At 51.4% G+C, this 17,348-nt stretch overlaps 1 protein-coding gene across 1 annotated transcript; it reads right to left on the bottom strand.

Moving 5' to 3' along the window:
- Window positions 1–13,862: 13,862 nt before the first annotated feature.
- LOC135982797 (E3 ubiquitin-protein ligase TRIM15-like) lies at window positions 13,863–16,877 on the bottom strand. Its single transcript, XM_065590991.1, has 6 exons — window positions 16,863–16,877; window positions 16,435–16,665; window positions 16,056–16,078; window positions 15,179–15,291; window positions 14,485–14,503; window positions 13,863–14,112 (listed from the first exon to the last, which is right to left on the bottom strand). Exons 1-6 carry the CDS (start codon window positions 16,875–16,877, stop codon window positions 13,863–13,865), a joined length of 651 nt encoding a protein of 216 aa, XP_065447063.1.
- Window positions 16,878–17,348: the final 471 nt, after the last annotated feature.

Genomic DNA, 17,348 nt, shown 5'->3' with positions numbered 1-17,348 from the left:
AGAAAGCAGCACAAAGGACCAATGGACACAGACACAGAGTTTGAAGCTGGTATAGATTTGCATAAGAGGAAAGCTGCTATAAAAGTGAGGTGTCTTGCAGAGGACCCTGGGTCTCGTCTTGTCAACATGGGAGCATCGATCCGGATCGGCAGAAGCCCGGCTCCACCCCCTCCCCCATCTAACTCACCTGGCCAGTGAAGTTAAGGGGAGCAACTAATTGGTAACAACAAGACGGAGTGTGTTTGTGTGTGTGTGTGAGTGTAAGTGTAATATATTATATGCATATAATACAGTGTTAATGAATACATGTACTACTAATAAATGTGGTGTTTTGCCTTATTCCCCCTAAAAAGATCCTGTGCAGTACTTTAAGTACAACAACGAACGCGCCCTCAGGTGTCATTCATGGACTGATTGGTGCCCAAAAGACAGTTCATTTAAACCAAAGAAAGGACACGGTCTGTCTGTCTTGGGGTTGTATACTGCTGCCCATCACCGTGGTATCTGGGCTCCTTCCAGCTAAAATCAATGAGCAATAGCGAAGTTCCTAGTGGAGAGCTTGGCGTCACTGGCACATCTCCCTTTTTGGGGTAAGATATCTCTGCTCTGGGTAGGGTTATCTTTTGTTTGTTGGCTTGATTGGTTTGATTCCTACCGTTTGTTTTGAATAGGGCTAGACATCTATATCCTGCTTGAGCAGGGGAGAAGTGAAGGAAACTGTGATGCTGGTGAAATAAGCCACTGACTCTCAAAGCAAGAGAGATTGGGGTGATCAAACTCAGACTCAAATTGGGGATTCCTTAAAAAACAAAAACAAAATAAGAGAGACCCAGAATGAGACTCCTTTGCACTTCTATGGAGTTTTTCAGTGGAGGATCTCCAAATGGCTTTTAAAGGTGGGCCGGTATTATTACCACCATTTTTATGGCCGGAGAAACCATGGCACAGGGAGGTGAAGTGACTGGCTCAGTCAAACAGCAGGTCACTGGCAATGCTGGGAATAGAAGATAGTTCTCCTGACTCCAGTCACATCCTCTACCCCCTTTATTTCTTGGATAAATGTTATTGATTCATTACGCAATAAATATCTTGTGCTCTCCGATTGGACATGAATGAGCACAGACCCAAAGAAATACCAGGACTCGTTGTACTGTATAGGGCCAACCAAATAATAGATTTGTCCGACAGCATGAACATTAGCCAGCCAAATATGGCTGAAAAGGACTGGCTGATGCTCTTGCAATTAGGATTCAGTTCACATATCCTGCTTTGCCGCCGTCAGCAGCATGGGAAAGCAGCTAGGAGCTCGTGATGGGTGGAACAGCCAGGATAACATCCTCCCAAGGGAAGTGGTGGAAGCCCCATTGCTTAAGTCTGTGGTTTTCAGGTTGGCCACTTATTCAAAGTCAAAGAATTTCGCCTTTACACTCACTATAAGAGTTAGAAATGTGTCATTGCTAACAACGTTAGCCCTACAGAATTCACCTGCACGTGTGTTGTGAGAGGTTGGCCAAGAATATTTGACCTTGAAGGGTAAAGGTGTGCAGGGAGTGGGGGAGCAAGATTATTTTTGCTTTAGGTTATAATACAATTTTCAATGCCTCCTGACTCCCTTGATTGCTCTGTGTAATCATCTGGGGTCAAGACCCACTGTTTGAGAAACGTTGGCTAAAGACATTTAAAACTAGACTGGACTAAACCAGGGCTCAGCGTGGGATGGACCGCGGTGGCCTGGCATATTGGCTTCTTTTTTCTAATGCCTTTTTGTTCTGCAGCATCTAAGCTTTCATTTAGAAACAATGTAAGTCTCTAGTTGTTATTTAAGATTTTTATTACAGTAATGCCTACGGACTCTCCAAGAGCAGGGCCCTATTGTGGAGAGGCACCAGCTGGGCCCAGAGTGTGTGTGGGGGTGTCTCCTTTGCACACTTCTGGGTGCAGAGGCGTGGCCACACCTAGGCCCCATTTTACTCCCTCCCCATTCCTCCTTATGGTTCCTGAGAGAGATGTACCTGCCAGAGCAGTGGAAAGAGGCCTTAGTGTAATGAGAACCAGGCTCTAGGATCCAGAAATAGGACTCCCATTCCAACCCAGGTATTGGGCTAGTCAGTCATCCCTAGTGTTGTATTGTTCTGCCTGCTCCAAGCAATGACTTCACTACAAGGGTAAGAAAGAGAAGGGAGAGCAGTGTGTGGTGGAGAGAAATAGAAACTGCCCTTCCTCTTCCAGCAGCCAGAGGTTCCCAGAGAAATACAGGCTCTGGGGGCATCATCACCTCCACCAGTGCTGGAGAGCCTTAGAAATACAGGGGTCTGACCGTCACCCGGGTCTAGTGTTTGTATCAGGGCTTGTAAGTATTGTGTTCACACTGGGGATGGAAGGACCTCACGGAGATCCAGCATTTACCAAACTGGTCCTGATTCCTGATGGTGGTAATAATACCGGCCCACCTTTAAAAGCCATTTGGAGATCCTCCACTGAAAAACTCCATAGAAGTGCAAAGGAGTCTCATTCTGGGTCTCTCTTATTTTGTTTTTGTTTTTTAAGGAATCCCCAATTTGAGTCTGAGTTTGATCACCCCAATCTCTCTTGCTTTGAGAGTCAGTGGCTTATTTCACCAGCATCACAGTTTCCTTCACTTCTCCCCTGCTCAAGCAGGATATAGATGTCTAGCCCTATTCAAAGTCAAAGAATTTCGCCTTTACACTCACTATAAGAGTTAGAAATGTGTCATTGCTAACAACGTTAGCCCTACAGAATTCACCTGCACGTGTGTTGTGAGAGGTTGGCCAAGAATATTTGACCTTGAAGGGTAAAGGTGTGCAGGGAGTGGGGGAGCAAGATTATTTTTGCTTTAGGTTATAATACAATTTTCAATGCCTCCTGACTCCCTTGATTGCTCTGTGTAATCATCTGGGGTCAAGACCCACTGTTTGAGAAACGTTGGCTAAAGACATTTAAAACTAGACTGGACTAAACCAGGGCTCAGCGTGGGATGGACCGCGGTGGCCTGGCATATTGGCTTCTTTTTTCTAATGCCTTTTTGTTCTGCAGCATCTAAGCTTTCATTTAGAAACAATGTAAGTCTCTAGTTGTTATTTAAGATTTTTATTACAGTAATGCCTACGGACTCTCCAAGAGCAGGGCCCTATTGTGGAGAGGCACCAGCTGGGCCCAGAGTGTGTGTGGGGGTGTCTCCTTTGCACACTTCTGGGTGCAGAGGCGTGGCCACACCTAGGCCCCATTTTACTCCCTCCCCATTCCTCCTTATGGTTCCTGAGAGAGATGTACCTGCCAGAGCAGTGGAAAGAGGCCTTAGTGTAATGAGAACCAGGCTCTAGGATCCAGAAATAGGACTCCCATTCCAACCCAGGTATTGGGCTAGTCAGTCATCCCTAGTGTTGTATTGTTCTGCCTGCTCCAAGCAATGACTTCACTACAAGGGTAAGAAAGAGAAGGGAGAGCAGTGTGTGGTGGAGAGAAATAGAAACTGCCCTTCCTCTTCCAGCAGCCAGAGGTTCCCAGAGAAATACAGGCTCTGGGGGCATCATCACCTCCACCAGTGCTGGAGAGCCTTAGAAATACAGGGGTCTGACCGTCACCCGGGTCTAGTGTTTGTATCAGGGCTTGTAAGTATTGTGTTCACACTGGGGATGGAAGGACCTCACGGAGATCCAGCATTTACCAAACTGGTCCTGATTCCTGATGGTGGTAATAATACCGGCCCACCTTTAAAAGCCATTTGGAGATCCTCCACTGAAAAACTCCATAGAAGTGCAAAGGAGTCTCATTCTGGGTCTCTCTTATTTTGTTTTTGTTTTTTAAGGAATCCCCAATTTGAGTCTGAGTTTGATCACCCCAATCTCTCTTGCTTTGAGAGTCAGTGGCTTATTTCACCAGCATCACAGTTTCCTTCACTTCTCCCCTGCTCAAGCAGGATATAGATGTCTAGCCCTATTCAAAGTCAAAGAATTTCGCCTTTACACTCACTATAAGAGTTAGAAATGTGTCATTGCTAACAACGTTAGCCCTACAGAATTCACCTGCACGTGTGTTGTGAGAGGTTGGCCAAGAATATTTGACCTTGAAGGGTAAAGGTGTGCAGGGAGTGGGGGAGCAAGATTATTTTTGCTTTAGGTTATAATACAATTTTCAATGCCTCCTGACTCCCTTGATTGCTCTGTGTAATCATCTGGGGTCAAGACCCACTGTTTGAGAAACGTTGGCTAAAGACATTTAAAACTAGACTGGACTAAACCAGGGCTCAGCGTGGGATGGACCGCGGTGGCCTGGCATATTGGCTTCTTTTTTCTAATGCCTTTTTGTTCTGCAGCATCTAAGCTTTCATTTAGAAACAATGTAAGTCTCTAGTTGTTATTTAAGATTTTTATTACAGTAATGCCTACGGACTCTCCAAGAGCAGGGCCCTATTGTGGAGAGGCACCAGCTGGGCCCAGAGTGTGTGTGGGGGTGTCTCCTTTGCACACTTCTGGGTGCAGAGGCGTGGCCACACCTAGGCCCCATTTTACTCCCTCCCCATTCCTCCTTATGGTTCCTGAGAGAGATGTACCTGCCAGAGCAGTGGAAAGAGGCCTTAGTGTAATGAGAACCAGGCTCTAGGATCCAGAAATAGGACTCCCATTCCAACCCAGGTATTGGGCTAGTCAGTCATCCCTAGTGTTGTATTGTTCTGCCTGCTCCAAGCAATGACTTCACTACAAGGGTAAGAAAGAGAAGGGAGAGCAGTGTGTGGTGGAGAGAAATAGAAACTGCCCTTCCTCTTCCAGCAGCCAGAGGTTCCCAGAGAAATACAGGCTCTGGGGGCATCATCACCTCCACCAGTGCTGGAGAGCCTTAGAAATACAGGGGTCTGACCGTCACCCGGGTCTAGTGTTTGTATCAGGGCTTGTAAGTATTGTGTTCACACTGGGGATGGAAGGACCTCACGGAGATCCAGCATTTACCAAACTGGTCCTGATTCAGGAACACTGTCTCCTGTCATTCCAATCTCTGGGAGATTCCGGGATGATTAGTACTGGGACTGATTACAGCTAGCTCATTATTTATTTGCCAAGCTCCAGCAGTGATCTCTGCCCCCCGTGCAGAAAAGAGGGCTGCCCTCGAGCTGCATGCAGACTCAGCCATGGAAGAGCGCCGTCCACCCACTAGCAAAGCCATGCGGCCACATCTATTTGTTCTCCCCTCCTCCACTTTTTCCATGTTTCCCCCCCCCCCCACCCACTCTCTGTGCCTTGTCTTCAGTTTTCCCTAAGTGGAACACAAACCCAAGAGCCTTTGGGATCACTGCAAATCTTTGAACACATGGGGGTTGAGACTGAGTTTGCCTCCCTTCATTCCCACCCCTTAGCGCATCCTTAGCCTTTCCTTTTACCTGTAGTGACAGTTCGGGGATATCGCGTCTTGCCTCTCTTCACTTTTTGGCAGATTCGCTTTAGACACCTTAGGATGGGCCCACTCTGCTTAGGAACCACCTTGGCTGGGCCATCTTGAGTATCTTCTCGAGCCAGCTCCGGCTCACGCTGACTCCCACTGGAATGTTCCTCTCTTCCCAAGGTGGATGTGCCCTCAGCAGCTGCGTCCTCCTCCTTCTCCTCCCTTGGCAAGCTGTGCACGTCCATTCTGCAACAAGTCAGGAAGGGGGGCCAGTTTTGTTTCAGTCGATCTTATTGTCTGCGGGACAATTTCCAGCCTGAAGCTAGTGAGAATGTGTGCGTCGTCCTCCAGCTAAAAATGTGAGCCACAGACAGCAGAGCCCGAGAACTGGGGCCCAGATCCTCAAAGGTATGGAGTTTCCTAACTTCCATGGAAATCAATGGCAGTTAGGAGCTTAAATACCTCTGAGAATCTGGGCCTGGGACCCTGCACCCCCTGCCAATCCCCCCACCAAGTGTATCTCTACACTTGCAGCTGGGGGTGTGATACCCAGCTCCCATACACATATTCGCACTGGCTTGCTAAAATAGCACTGTAGCAAGGATAGCATGGACAGCGGTGAGAGGGGCTTAGCCACCCCGAGTACAACCCCACCCGGACCCTATGAGTACGTACTCCGGCGGCTAGCCCAAGCCACTGCCTGAACTGTCGGAGCCACGCTGCTATTTAACACGCTAGCTTGATGACAGCTAGCGCAGGGATGTCTCCTCAAGCAGGGAATCGCACCCTGCTTGGTCCTGCCTCAGCATAGGGGGCTGGACTTGATGATTTCTTGAGGAGCCGTCCAGCCCCACAGTTCTGCGATTCTACAAAATGAGAAGTAGCTGGGGCCAGATGAAAGGTTGGTGCCAGAACCTCAGTTGAGAATTGCCTTCCTTTTTAGCATGTAAATGCTCAGCTGTAATGAATCTAGTTCTTTCAAATACAGAAATAAATCCTCGACTCAAATTGTATATTAGCAAAGGTTTGGGGGTTCCTTTTGGAACTTTGTTGTTTTAATAAAGTCAATAAATATACTCAAAACTATGCAAAGGATAAGCAGTGTGGTCTAATGGTTTGAGTATGGGACTGGAAACCAGAAATAGATTTCTCATCCTGGCTTTGCCACTCACTCACTGTGTGATGCTGGGCAACTCACGTCCCCGCCCCGTGCCTCAGTTTCCCCATGTACCAAAAAGAGATGATACTGACCCTTCTGTACCTCCCAGGGATGAGGAAGGTTACTTAGTTAATGTTTGTAAAGAGAAAAGAAGCGACAAAACTAATCTGACACAATGACGGCACCAAGAGTGGAATTATAAAGCACCTAAAAATCCAAACAAATATATATGTATCACAATATTTGCCAACCCAAAATTCAGTTATGGTGCTTCTAAAAAAACCCACATTGAACACTGTCCATCGCATACGCATTTCATTTGAATAATACATTTGTTGAGTCAGATCCGCAGCTGCTGGAAATCAGAATACTTCATTCAAGTCAATGGAGCTGTCCATTTATAGCAGCTGAAGATCTGGCCCATAAAACCCAACACATTTTAAGCCCGAAGTTTACTTGCTTTAGAAGTTGGGACTCTTAACTAATTTCACAATCATTGGTTTCCTCCAATACTTGAGCTATGAACAAAGATGGAGAAAGAAGTTCACAAAGCTAAGATTACAGGCTTGATGGTCATCAATCAATATCACAATATACTTCTTAGTCTAGTGGGCAACACAAAGTTTAGCTGTATTCAAAATATCACATTGTGCTCCAATATTACTTAAATCCTCTGTCAAAGATTTAAATTTTAATCTACATGCTTGCGCTCAGGGGAGGCTCTAGCTTTTTTGCCACCCTAAGCACGGCAAGCAGGTTGCCTTCGGCGGTGCGCCTGCGGGAGGTCCGCCGGTCCCGCAGATTCAGCGTACCCGCCGCCGAATTACCGCCAAATCCACGGGACCGGCGGACCTCCCACAGGCGCGCCACCAAAGGCAGCCTGACTGCCACCCTCGCAGCGACTGGCAGGGCACCCCCCGCGGCTTGCCGCTCCAGGTACGCGCTTGGAGCACTGGTGCCTGGAGCCGCCGCTGCTTGTGCTCCACTGGAGACAGCAGGAAAAATTACAGCTCTTCACATTCATTGCAAAATTTCATTGCACTCTCCAAGGCTCTGGATTTTAGTGGGATGTAAGAGGTACATGATTTTTTGCTGACCCTCAGCCAGGGGGAGAATTGCACCCTGTCATAAGTATAAAGGGAAGGGTAACAGCTGTCCTGTGTACAGTACTATAAAATCCCTCCTGGCCAGAGACTCCAAAATCCTTTTCCCTGTAAAGGGTTAAGAAGCTCAGGTAACCTGGCTGGCATCTGACCCAAAGGACCAATAAGGGGACAAGATACTTTCAAATCTTGGGGGGTGAGAGGCTTTTGTTTGTGCTCTTTGTTTGGGAAGTTGTTCGCTCTTGGGACTGAGAGGGACCAGACATCAATCCAGGTTCTCCACATCTTTCTAAACAAGTCTCTCCTATTTCAAACTTGTAAGTAAATAGCCAGGCAAGGCGTGTTAGTTTTCCTTTGTTTTCTCAACTTGTAAATGTACCTTTTACTAGAGTGTTTATCTTTGTTTGCTATACTTTGAACCTGAGGCTAGAGGGAGGTCCTCTGAGCTCTTTAAGTTTGATTACCCTGTAAAGTTATTTTCCATACTGATTTTACAGAGATGATTTTTACCTTTTTCTTTAATTAAAAGCCTTCTTTTTAAGAACCGGATTGATTTTTCCTTGTTTTAAGATCCTAGGGGGGTTGGAACTGTATTCACCAGGAGTTGGTGAAAGGAAGGAGGGGGGATGGTTCATTTCTCCCTGCCTTAAGATCCAAGGGGTTTGGATCTGTATTCACCAGGGAATTGGTGAAGAGTTTCTCAAGGCTTCCCAGGGAAGGGAATCCATTTGGGAATGGTGGCAGCGGACCAGATCTAAGCTGGTAGTTAAGCTTAGAAGTCTTCATGCAGGCCCCCACATTTGTACCCTAAAGTTCAAAGTGGGGAAGCAGCCTTGACACACCCCCAAAAGCATTAAAGAGCATGTATATGTATCTCCTCATTCCTTCCTAATCCTGGAAAATTTTAAACATTGAAATGGGCAGCGCAAAACCAAAATGATCTGCCATAGTGGGGAAAGGAAATGTTATTCTTCATCCAAGATGGAGAATTATGGAGAATCAACTTGAAGGCAGATTTTAAGGGCCATGTCTCGAGCCCAATTGCTGCCTCTCATGCGAGCTGTGAGGGTCAGGCCACAGAATGGGGATCAGCTTCCCTAAATCTCCAGGAACTGAAGTGGAAATCCCCTACTGTCCATTCTGCACCTGGAGGAAATAATGCCACAGCAAAGAGCCTCTCCTTTCCACACTCTGCTGCAGGGACAGCAGGAGCCATCTTTTTATTGGGCCTATATCTGGGCCTGATCCAAGCCCACTGAAGTTAGTGGGCGACTCCCCTGATTGTGTCCTCTGGGGTCTGTGCGTATGGAGCTCGTCTACAGAGGAATGGAGGCCTGGAACAGAACCCACTTCCTTTCATTCTCCACTTCAGGGACAAGGGCCCTGTGTGAGATCCTAGAACAGGGTCCCAGAGAGGGATCAGCGGAAGAGACTCCCAGAGGGGGCAAGTCTTTCTAGGGATCTCAGTGATCTCCGGAAGTCCCTGCTGGGTTAATGAAATATAACCTTACCATGCAGCCTTATCAACTCTGGAGTTATTCCCTATCTGCCACAATTTTTACAGCTGAACTAAAGAATTGAGTGTAAGAGAGAGGTAGGGCACAAGTAGCCCCTGATCAGACAGCTGGATTCCCTCCTGGATTCTGTTAGGATGGCACTTTTCATGCCAGAGCGAGAGAGACATAAAATGAGAGATTCTCAAAGGTATTTAGGCTCCTAACTCCCATGGATTTCAGTGAGAGTTAAGTGCCTAAATACCTTTGAGGTTCTGGGCCAAAAAAACGAATTTAATTTGGTGACCCTTTTGAAACAGAATTTAAGCAAAATGGGTCTCTGTTGGTCAGAGGTAGGACAGCCATGGGGAGTAAGAAAGCCCACTTACTTTTTCCCCCTCCGTAATAGATTCGATCTTGGATCTGAAATCGACTTTAGCCAGCACAATACCCAGCCTCTCCTTCTGTCCAAGTAAAAGCAACTGACACTGAGGGCCAACTGACCCAGTGTTCAAATCACAGCATTGTGAGGTCACACTGCAGCACTTATGTCATTGTTGCCATGAACACGGGTGGGTAATAAAGGAAGGACCAAGAGTTGTTAACCATATAAGCGACATAAAGTATTATGGAGGTGCCTGGTGGCAACTCCAGTTAAGGTTAAGGTTTTGTCTAAAATGGGGCATAAATTCCTGCTTTTCCCTATGAGCAGGTGGTTAACCAGTATGGATTAACCTTTACTCTGACCTTTACTCAGTCAGGGAGTTAGGCTCCTAACTCCCATGGATTTCAGTGGGAGTTAAGTGCCTAAATACCTTTGAGGTTCTGGGCCAAAAAAAACGAATTTAATTTGGTGACCCTTTTCAAACAGAATTTAAGCAAAGTGGGTCTCTGTTGGTCAGAGGTAGGACAGCCATGGGGAGTAAGAAAGCCCACTTACTTTTTTCCCCTCCGTAATAGATTAGATCTTGGATCTGAAATCGACTTTAGCCAGCACAATACCCAGCCTCTCCTTCTGTCCAAGTAAAAGCAACTGACACTGAGGGCCAACTGACCCAGTGTTCAAATCACAGCATTGTGAGGTCACACTGCAGCACTTATGTCATTGTTGCCATGAACACGGGCGGGTAATAAAGGAAGGACCAAGGGTTGTTAACCATATAAGCGACATAAAGTATTATGGAGGTGCCTGGTGGCGACTCCAGTTAAGGTTAAGGTTTTGTCTAAAATGGGGCATAAATTCCTGCTTTTCCCTATGAGCAGGTGGTTAACCAGTATGGATTAACCTTTACTCTGACCTTTACTCAGTCAGGGAGTTAGGCACATAAATACCTGCAAAACTCTGGGCCCAACTGCCACTCACAACTTCCCCTGAAGATGGTGGCCTCATTGGTTCTAACTGTCGACATTCCTATGCTGCTCATAGACATTGTGGATGCTCCATCCAGCTGGATGGTGTACACAATGATACCATCCAAGTAGAAGAAACATCTGCTTAAGTCATTAATCTCTGAGAGGCAGCAGGCCCCTGAGTCATCCCAAAAAGCTGAACTGAACTATAATGACGCAGCCCAATAGTGAAGGTTATCTTTATGCAGAACTTCCGTAAGAGAACCTGGCAATATCCACTGGGCAAATCCAGAGTACTGGATTCCTGAGCACCCCCAAATTGGTCCAGAACATCATCAATCTGTAGGATTGGCGGTGTATGTTTTTTGTAACAGTATTTAGCTGTCTAACAACCCTACAAAAGCAGTGTACTTTATCTTACCTTGTGACTAGAAAAACTGGTGATGTCCATGAGATGGCCAAATCACTCTCTTTTTGACCTGTAACAGGTTTTCTACTGTCTTGGCACAGCTGTGCAAGAGGGTCTCCGTTTATGGGGTGTACATCTCGATGTATCGATATAGTGCTGTCAAATGAGCCCATCCCAGCTTGGCGGTAAGTCCTATAATTAAGATGCCTTTGTAACTGGACAACAGGATATTCACATCCTCCAAGGGCACTGTTGTATCAGTCACAGAAGATGAAATTGATACATTGGTGTTAGTGTGTAATTCAGCACGATCTTCATCTCACCCTGATGTTTGATTACGCACATGGAATCGCCATCGGATTCCAGTCTACAAAAATCTACTCCCAAACTGGACCATATCAGTGACCACAAAGGGGTGTCCCCTGCTGAGGCACCAATATGTACAGTGAGATCTGCCTTGCCTTTAACTGACAATTCTTGGCCCTCAGTTCCGTGGACAGGAAACTGATGAGAATAGGTCAGGGGGATATTTGCTCAAAGTTCTCAAGTCACTAGAGAAACAGCAGCTCCCATAGCCACTAAACCAGGCAGCAGCTGTCTGATTCACAGTGACCCATACAACACCAGCAACAGAGGTAATGCCACTTCAGTAAATGGCCTTTGCTCTGCTTCAGTTAGTCCCTATTCTAGTCTGATTCACCAGACCGAGGCTAAAACGAAGTCCATCCTGTCGTGTGGACAGAATTGGATCTGAAATGGGCTCCCAGAGTTCATTTACTCAAGGCTGCAGGAATAAAAGCTGTGCTCAGCAATAATTACAGATGCTAATAAGGAGCTATCTGAGTGAAAGACAAACGTCACTCGGGGGGGAGGGGTATGAGTGTCCTGGGGGCGGCTGTTGCAGGGACCTTGTGGCAGCCTGAGGCCAGTTACCAATTCTCGGGGAACGCTAACCTGTATTGTACTGTGCAGCCACGAGGTGGCGCTGTGTGTAACAGACCCCAGCCAGACCTAGCAGAGCATTACAGGGCCTTGTGATGGACACACCTGGTGTGTATCTGGCTGAGAGGGAAGCTCTGTAGACAGTGCGTATCTGCCACAGCAGGATGAGGGCAATGGTGGAAGCCGGGTGCTATTGCCTACCTCTGCTACGGCCAGAGGAGACTCTGACTTACAGAGTACAAGCTGTTCTGAACTACGCCAGGCTGAAGACTAGGAGGGGATTTTGCCCACCACATGAACTACACAGGACTGTGGGGAACACAACTCCTGGTCTCTTCATTTTTTCACAATTCAGTGACAAGAATAAAAATATGGCCAAGGGCCTTGTAGGTTTCCTTGTGGCAGCTGGCCAGGAAGTGCCCCCTGGCTGGAGAACATAACCGAGTGTTAGCCATGGTCAAGCCTGCCTTTAGGTAGAGGTCGGCTTTGGGTAGACCAGGGGAAGGGAGGTCATGGGGACGGCCCTTTAGGGGGAGTCAGGGCCTAGCCTACCTATGACAGGCTCCTGTAAGGGAGAACCAGCCAATCCAGCCCCACCCTGATGAGTCTGCACAACTGGCCCCCCCGTTTAACAGAACTGCTGCCCGTTCCCCATGCGGACAAAGCCTCCCTCTCTCTGGTCTGTCTGCGTGGGCCCAATGGAGCCTGCGTCCCTGAGTGTGAACCTGGAGCAGCTGAGCACAGGGTGGTGCCTCCCACCTGACTCCTGGCCTCCTCATCCCAGCTCCCCGGTGGTTCCCTCTTCCCTGAAACCTGTGGCTGTCTCTGAGCCTGCTCCCCCTGCCCCACCCTGGGGGTCCTGAGCCCCCTGATGGCTGGATGCTGAACTGGGGTGACCCAGGGCCCAGCACGGCACCAGCAGTGTCACTACAATACTGTCAGACCCAGCCGGACAGGCATTAGGGTGCACTGGGATCCTGGCACTACCTCAGCGTTTGCGGCTCCCCTTGCGGGGCCTGGTCCGCACTCAGACCGGGAGCCCTTCGGGGCCAGCAACTTCTTGTTCTGTCTCTGCAGCGCCTGGCGCACTCATGGGCGTGATACCAATAATAACGCTCACTGCCCAGCCCCTAAGGGCTGCGTGACAGCGCGGGGCCTTCCCCATTTCACACGGCATAGGCACCGACTGCATGGGTGCTGCAGGACTGGAGCACCCTTGGGGAAAAATTAGCATGTGCTCCACACCCACCAGCAGCCAAGCTCCCCTCGCCTTGCGTCCTCCCCTGTCCCGAGCACTCCGCATCCCCACTCCTTCCCTCATTCCGAGCGCTTCCCGCCACCTAACAGCTGTTTGGCAGCGCTTAGGACTTTCCGGGAGGGAGGGGGAGGAGCAGGGATGCGGCGCGCTCAGGGGACGAGGCGGAGAAGAGGTGGGGCGGGGACTTTGGGGAAGGGGGTAGAATTAGGGTGGGGCGAGGGTGGTGCAGGGGCGGGGCCATGGGGGGGGCAACGAGCACCCACGGGACAGAGGGGAAGTCGGCGCCTATGGCACACGGAGACCCAGGAGTGCAAGGAGCCCTGGTTACTGCCCCACATATTCACCCAGCGACTGCCCCGAGCTGCTGGACGCAGGTCCCAGGGATCAGAGCGCGGGCAGTCGAGTGGCACTGACCGGTCGGGGGCTCGTGGGGTGGGTGGAAGGAAAGGGTTAATCCCAGCGTGGTGGCACTTTGCTGCATGGCCCTGCCTGGTCTCTGCCCTCTGGGTGCAGCACAGGGCTTGTGTCTCTGAGCAGATCCCTGCCCCCTCGCCCGGCCATTTGCCCCAGACACAGAGAATCCAGGTGCCGAGGGAAGGAGCGGCCCCAGCAGCGCCGCATTGGCCCTGGCACAGGCTGAGCCTGCGAGCGCAGAGACAGAGGCAGCGGCAGAGAGGGGGGCTCGGCCAGGCAAAGCAGCAGGGTCCCCACCTGCAGGGCAGGGGTCAGCGCTGGGACAACAGGCCGGGCTGGGTCAGGGGCTGGGAGCCCTGGCAGCGAGCGCGGTACCAGCACAAATGGCCCTGCTGGAGACCCTGGGCCTGGCCAGCGTGTCTCCCAGGACCTGGGGCCCTGCCCAGAAGGGAGCCCAGGTTGCAGGCACCACTGGGGGGTGGTGCCAGGAGCAGCTGCAGGGAGTGAATCTCTTCCAAGGGAGGGGGCTGGAGTCATTGATACAGAATTGACCACAGTTACCTGCAAATCCTTGGGCTCTTCTGAGTCCTGGAACAACCAGCAGAGAAAGAGAGGTGAGAATTCACACAGCAGAGTCACCCGGAGCGGGGCTCATTGCAGAGACTGTGGGGCAGAGCCGACGTCCTGACACAAACAGAACGGACTGTTCAGCAGCAGCTCTAGCTAGGTACCTACATGGGCCTGCTCCCCACAGCCCCCGGCTCTGCACCGTCTCACAACAGACCAGGGCTCAACAGGCTCCGACTCCCCCTCGGCTTTTCTGTCCCATGTTTCCCGGCTGGGTTTCTCCCCCATGCAGATCCCATCACACCCGCTCAGCCCAGGGGCTGCTCCAAACAGGGGAACAGGCTCCCAGCAGCTGTCGTGCCCTGCCCTAGCACAGCGACCCAGGAGTCTCCCCTCTCTCTGCAGCCAGCCCCTCTGGAAGGAGAGAGAGAGAGAGAGAGTAATTAGCCACAACCCCTGTCTCACCACTACTAGAGCCACAGCTCTTTCAAGCTGATACAATATCCCAGCACAGGCTGGCGACCAAGGCAAAAGGAGGGAGCTTCTCCTAGATATTTAGGCACCTAGAGATGCAGGTAGACACTGAGTGGGATTTTCAAATGTACTGAAGCAGGTTAGGCAAGTCCATAGGAGTTAGGTGCTTTGGAGGTTCCCACCAGACACCTAAATACCTTTGAAAGTCTGGCCCAAGGTGCTCAAACACGAGGGCCCTGATGCTCAGCTGGTGTCAGTCAGGGAGGCGGGAATCCGGCCCTGAGTCTGTGATAACGTCTCACGTTAACCAAGAGCATCAGCCCCTGCGCTCAGATAACCAGGGAGAGAGCAGGAGGCAGCGCTGGGCACACAGATTCATGATTATGAATTATCTGCTCTCCTGAAATCTTCCCCTTTGGGCTCTGCTCTGAGCAGCCAGGGAAGCTGGGACCCCCAGGGCTCTCCCGGGATCTGGGCCCCTCTGAGCTGGGCAGTCACAGTGCTCTGAATTAAGCTCCGATCCACGAGTAATATGGGCCCAACCTGCTGGGCCAAATCCCTTCCCCTGCCCTGCTCCAATACAATGAGAGACAAACCCCCAGCAGCGCCCCTTACCCAGGAATCCCGTAACAGCCTCCTGGAGATTGTTCTCTCGCGGGAAATCCCGGATTCTCTTTTCCAGCTCAGGGGACTCGGGCGCTGGATGCGGTGACGTCGCCTTCTTGCCCCTGCAGAGACACGAGTGTGTTTATTCCTCCCCCTCGTCAGCCCTAAGTTCCTGCCCCCCAGAGCCAGACGGGGAGCGGGTGGAAGCTGGACCATAGGCAGGGCTAACGGGGCCATGACCTCTACTGCCCAGGGAATTTAGGGCCGGCCTGGGGACTGGGGGCCTCTCTCCATCCAGAGAGAAAACCCAGCCCGGACAGGGCCAGCCCCGGCTCCCCTCACACCCGGCCAGTCCCACGTCCCCACTAGGGCCTGGAGAGGCCGATCCCAGCGTTGAGAGAGTGGCCCATTCTCCAGGCCCAGCCTCTCCTCAGCTTCTCCTCTCAGCCTCCAAGGGGCCTGTCACTCCCCATGGGGTGGGGGGCTCTGGGATGGGGACTCTGCCCCACTCGGCCCTGGGCTGGGACACTCGGCTCTCTCCCCACAGGCCCCTGGGCCCCATCACACGGGAGAGGCTTTGGGCCATGACAGACCTGGGGCCAGGTCCCAGCTGGGCCCTTGGGGTGACAGACCCCCAGCCCCATGAATAATCACCCAAGCCAGCCTGGTCCCAGGGAGGGGTCTCCAGCCAGAGCTGTAGGGCAATCCCCTCCCCTGGGTGGGTCACACAGACACAGCAGCTGCAGCCCCAGGGCAATGGGGACGGAGGGGGGCTGGATCCAGAGGGTGAGACCCTCCCATAGTTGGGGCACTGGGTCTGCAGCCTGGGCTCTGAGTCTCTTCCCAGCCCGACGGGGCGTGAGGGGTAGACGGAGCCCGGACGTACCTGCTCACGGCACTTCTGACACCCTAGAGGGGAAGGAGAGACAGAGAAGAGAGTCAGTGCCCATGGCCCAGCCGGGTCACTCTGCTCTCCCAGCCCCAGCCCCAGCCCCACGGGCTGCTCCCCCAGTGGGGTGGCGGCACTAAAGGGCTGTGCTAGGGGGAGCAGCGCTGCCCTCCAGGGACGGCCGGGCCTCCTGTGCTGAGCCCTGGGACTGGAACAGCCTTTCACCAGCCTCCCACCACCTCCCCGACAGTCTGATCTCCTCTCTCTTTGCAGCCCGTGGCCCTGCAGATATCCCGGCCGCACGCTCTGCACTGAGCTTTACAGGGTCTTGGGGGCCGTCCCCTCCCGACACTGGGTGCATCTGACACAGTCTCACCTGCAGCAGTTCCAGCACGGGCTGCTGACACTTCCCCTCCAGCTCCGTGATCAGGGCGCTGAGCCGGGAAATCTCCTCACCCAGGTGGGTGGCATTTTCCTCCCTCCTCCTCTTCATCTCCTTGTCCAGCTCTGCCAGCCGGGCAGGCAGGAGGCGCTCTTGTTTAGCCAGGAACTGGCTCAGCCGCTCGCACTCGGACACCACCAGCTGCCGCTCCACTTCCGCCTGCCTCTGGGGTGCGCAGAGAGACGCAGGGGCAGGGCAGGGACACGGGATGAGTGGGGGTCATGGGAAATGGTACAGGGCCTTGTCTGGGCTGCACAGAGCGTTTCATTCGATACCTTTGCCAGTGTAACTGTGTCTGCACTAGGCCTTTTGCTAATATGAAAATGTCACCAAAAATCACCAACCCCCCTACAATCCATCACCGCCCTCCCCCCCATCGCTGTACCAGCAACAGGTTGAAGTGTAGACTAGGCCTTGGCAAATGGTGCTGCCCAAACCACCCAATGGCCTCACTGGAACGTCTGACACTCAAACCCTGGGATCAGCACAAATCTCCCCCTGCTCCGCCCTGACCCCTGCCACATCCCTGCCTGCTCAGCCGTTTTACTGGCCTCTCCCCCTGCCCTCCCCACCCCCAGCACTAGAGAGCCAGAGACTGCTCCCAGCTACCCTGGGGTGAACCCTTTTACTCCAGTGGGAACTAACCCCAGGGTCCCAGAGGAATCTGACCCTGACCCCACTGACTTCGGTGGGGTCACTTCTGATGTACACCAGGCACCTGAGAGCAGACGCTGCCCCGCACTGGTTAAAATGACCCTGAACCGTCTCCCTGCATCGACCCTGGAAACCTTTAACCTTCTGCACCACCCAGACCCCAACCAGCAGAGATCCTCCGCTGCTCTCACTGA

The sequence above is a fragment of the Chrysemys picta genome, chromosome 4 (assembly GCF_011386835.1).
Source record: "Chrysemys picta bellii isolate R12L10 chromosome 4, ASM1138683v2, whole genome shotgun sequence".
In the NCBI taxonomy this organism is placed as follows: Eukaryota; Metazoa; Chordata; order Testudines; family Emydidae; genus Chrysemys; species Chrysemys picta.
This window is presented reverse-complemented; position numbering and strand designations above follow the sequence as displayed.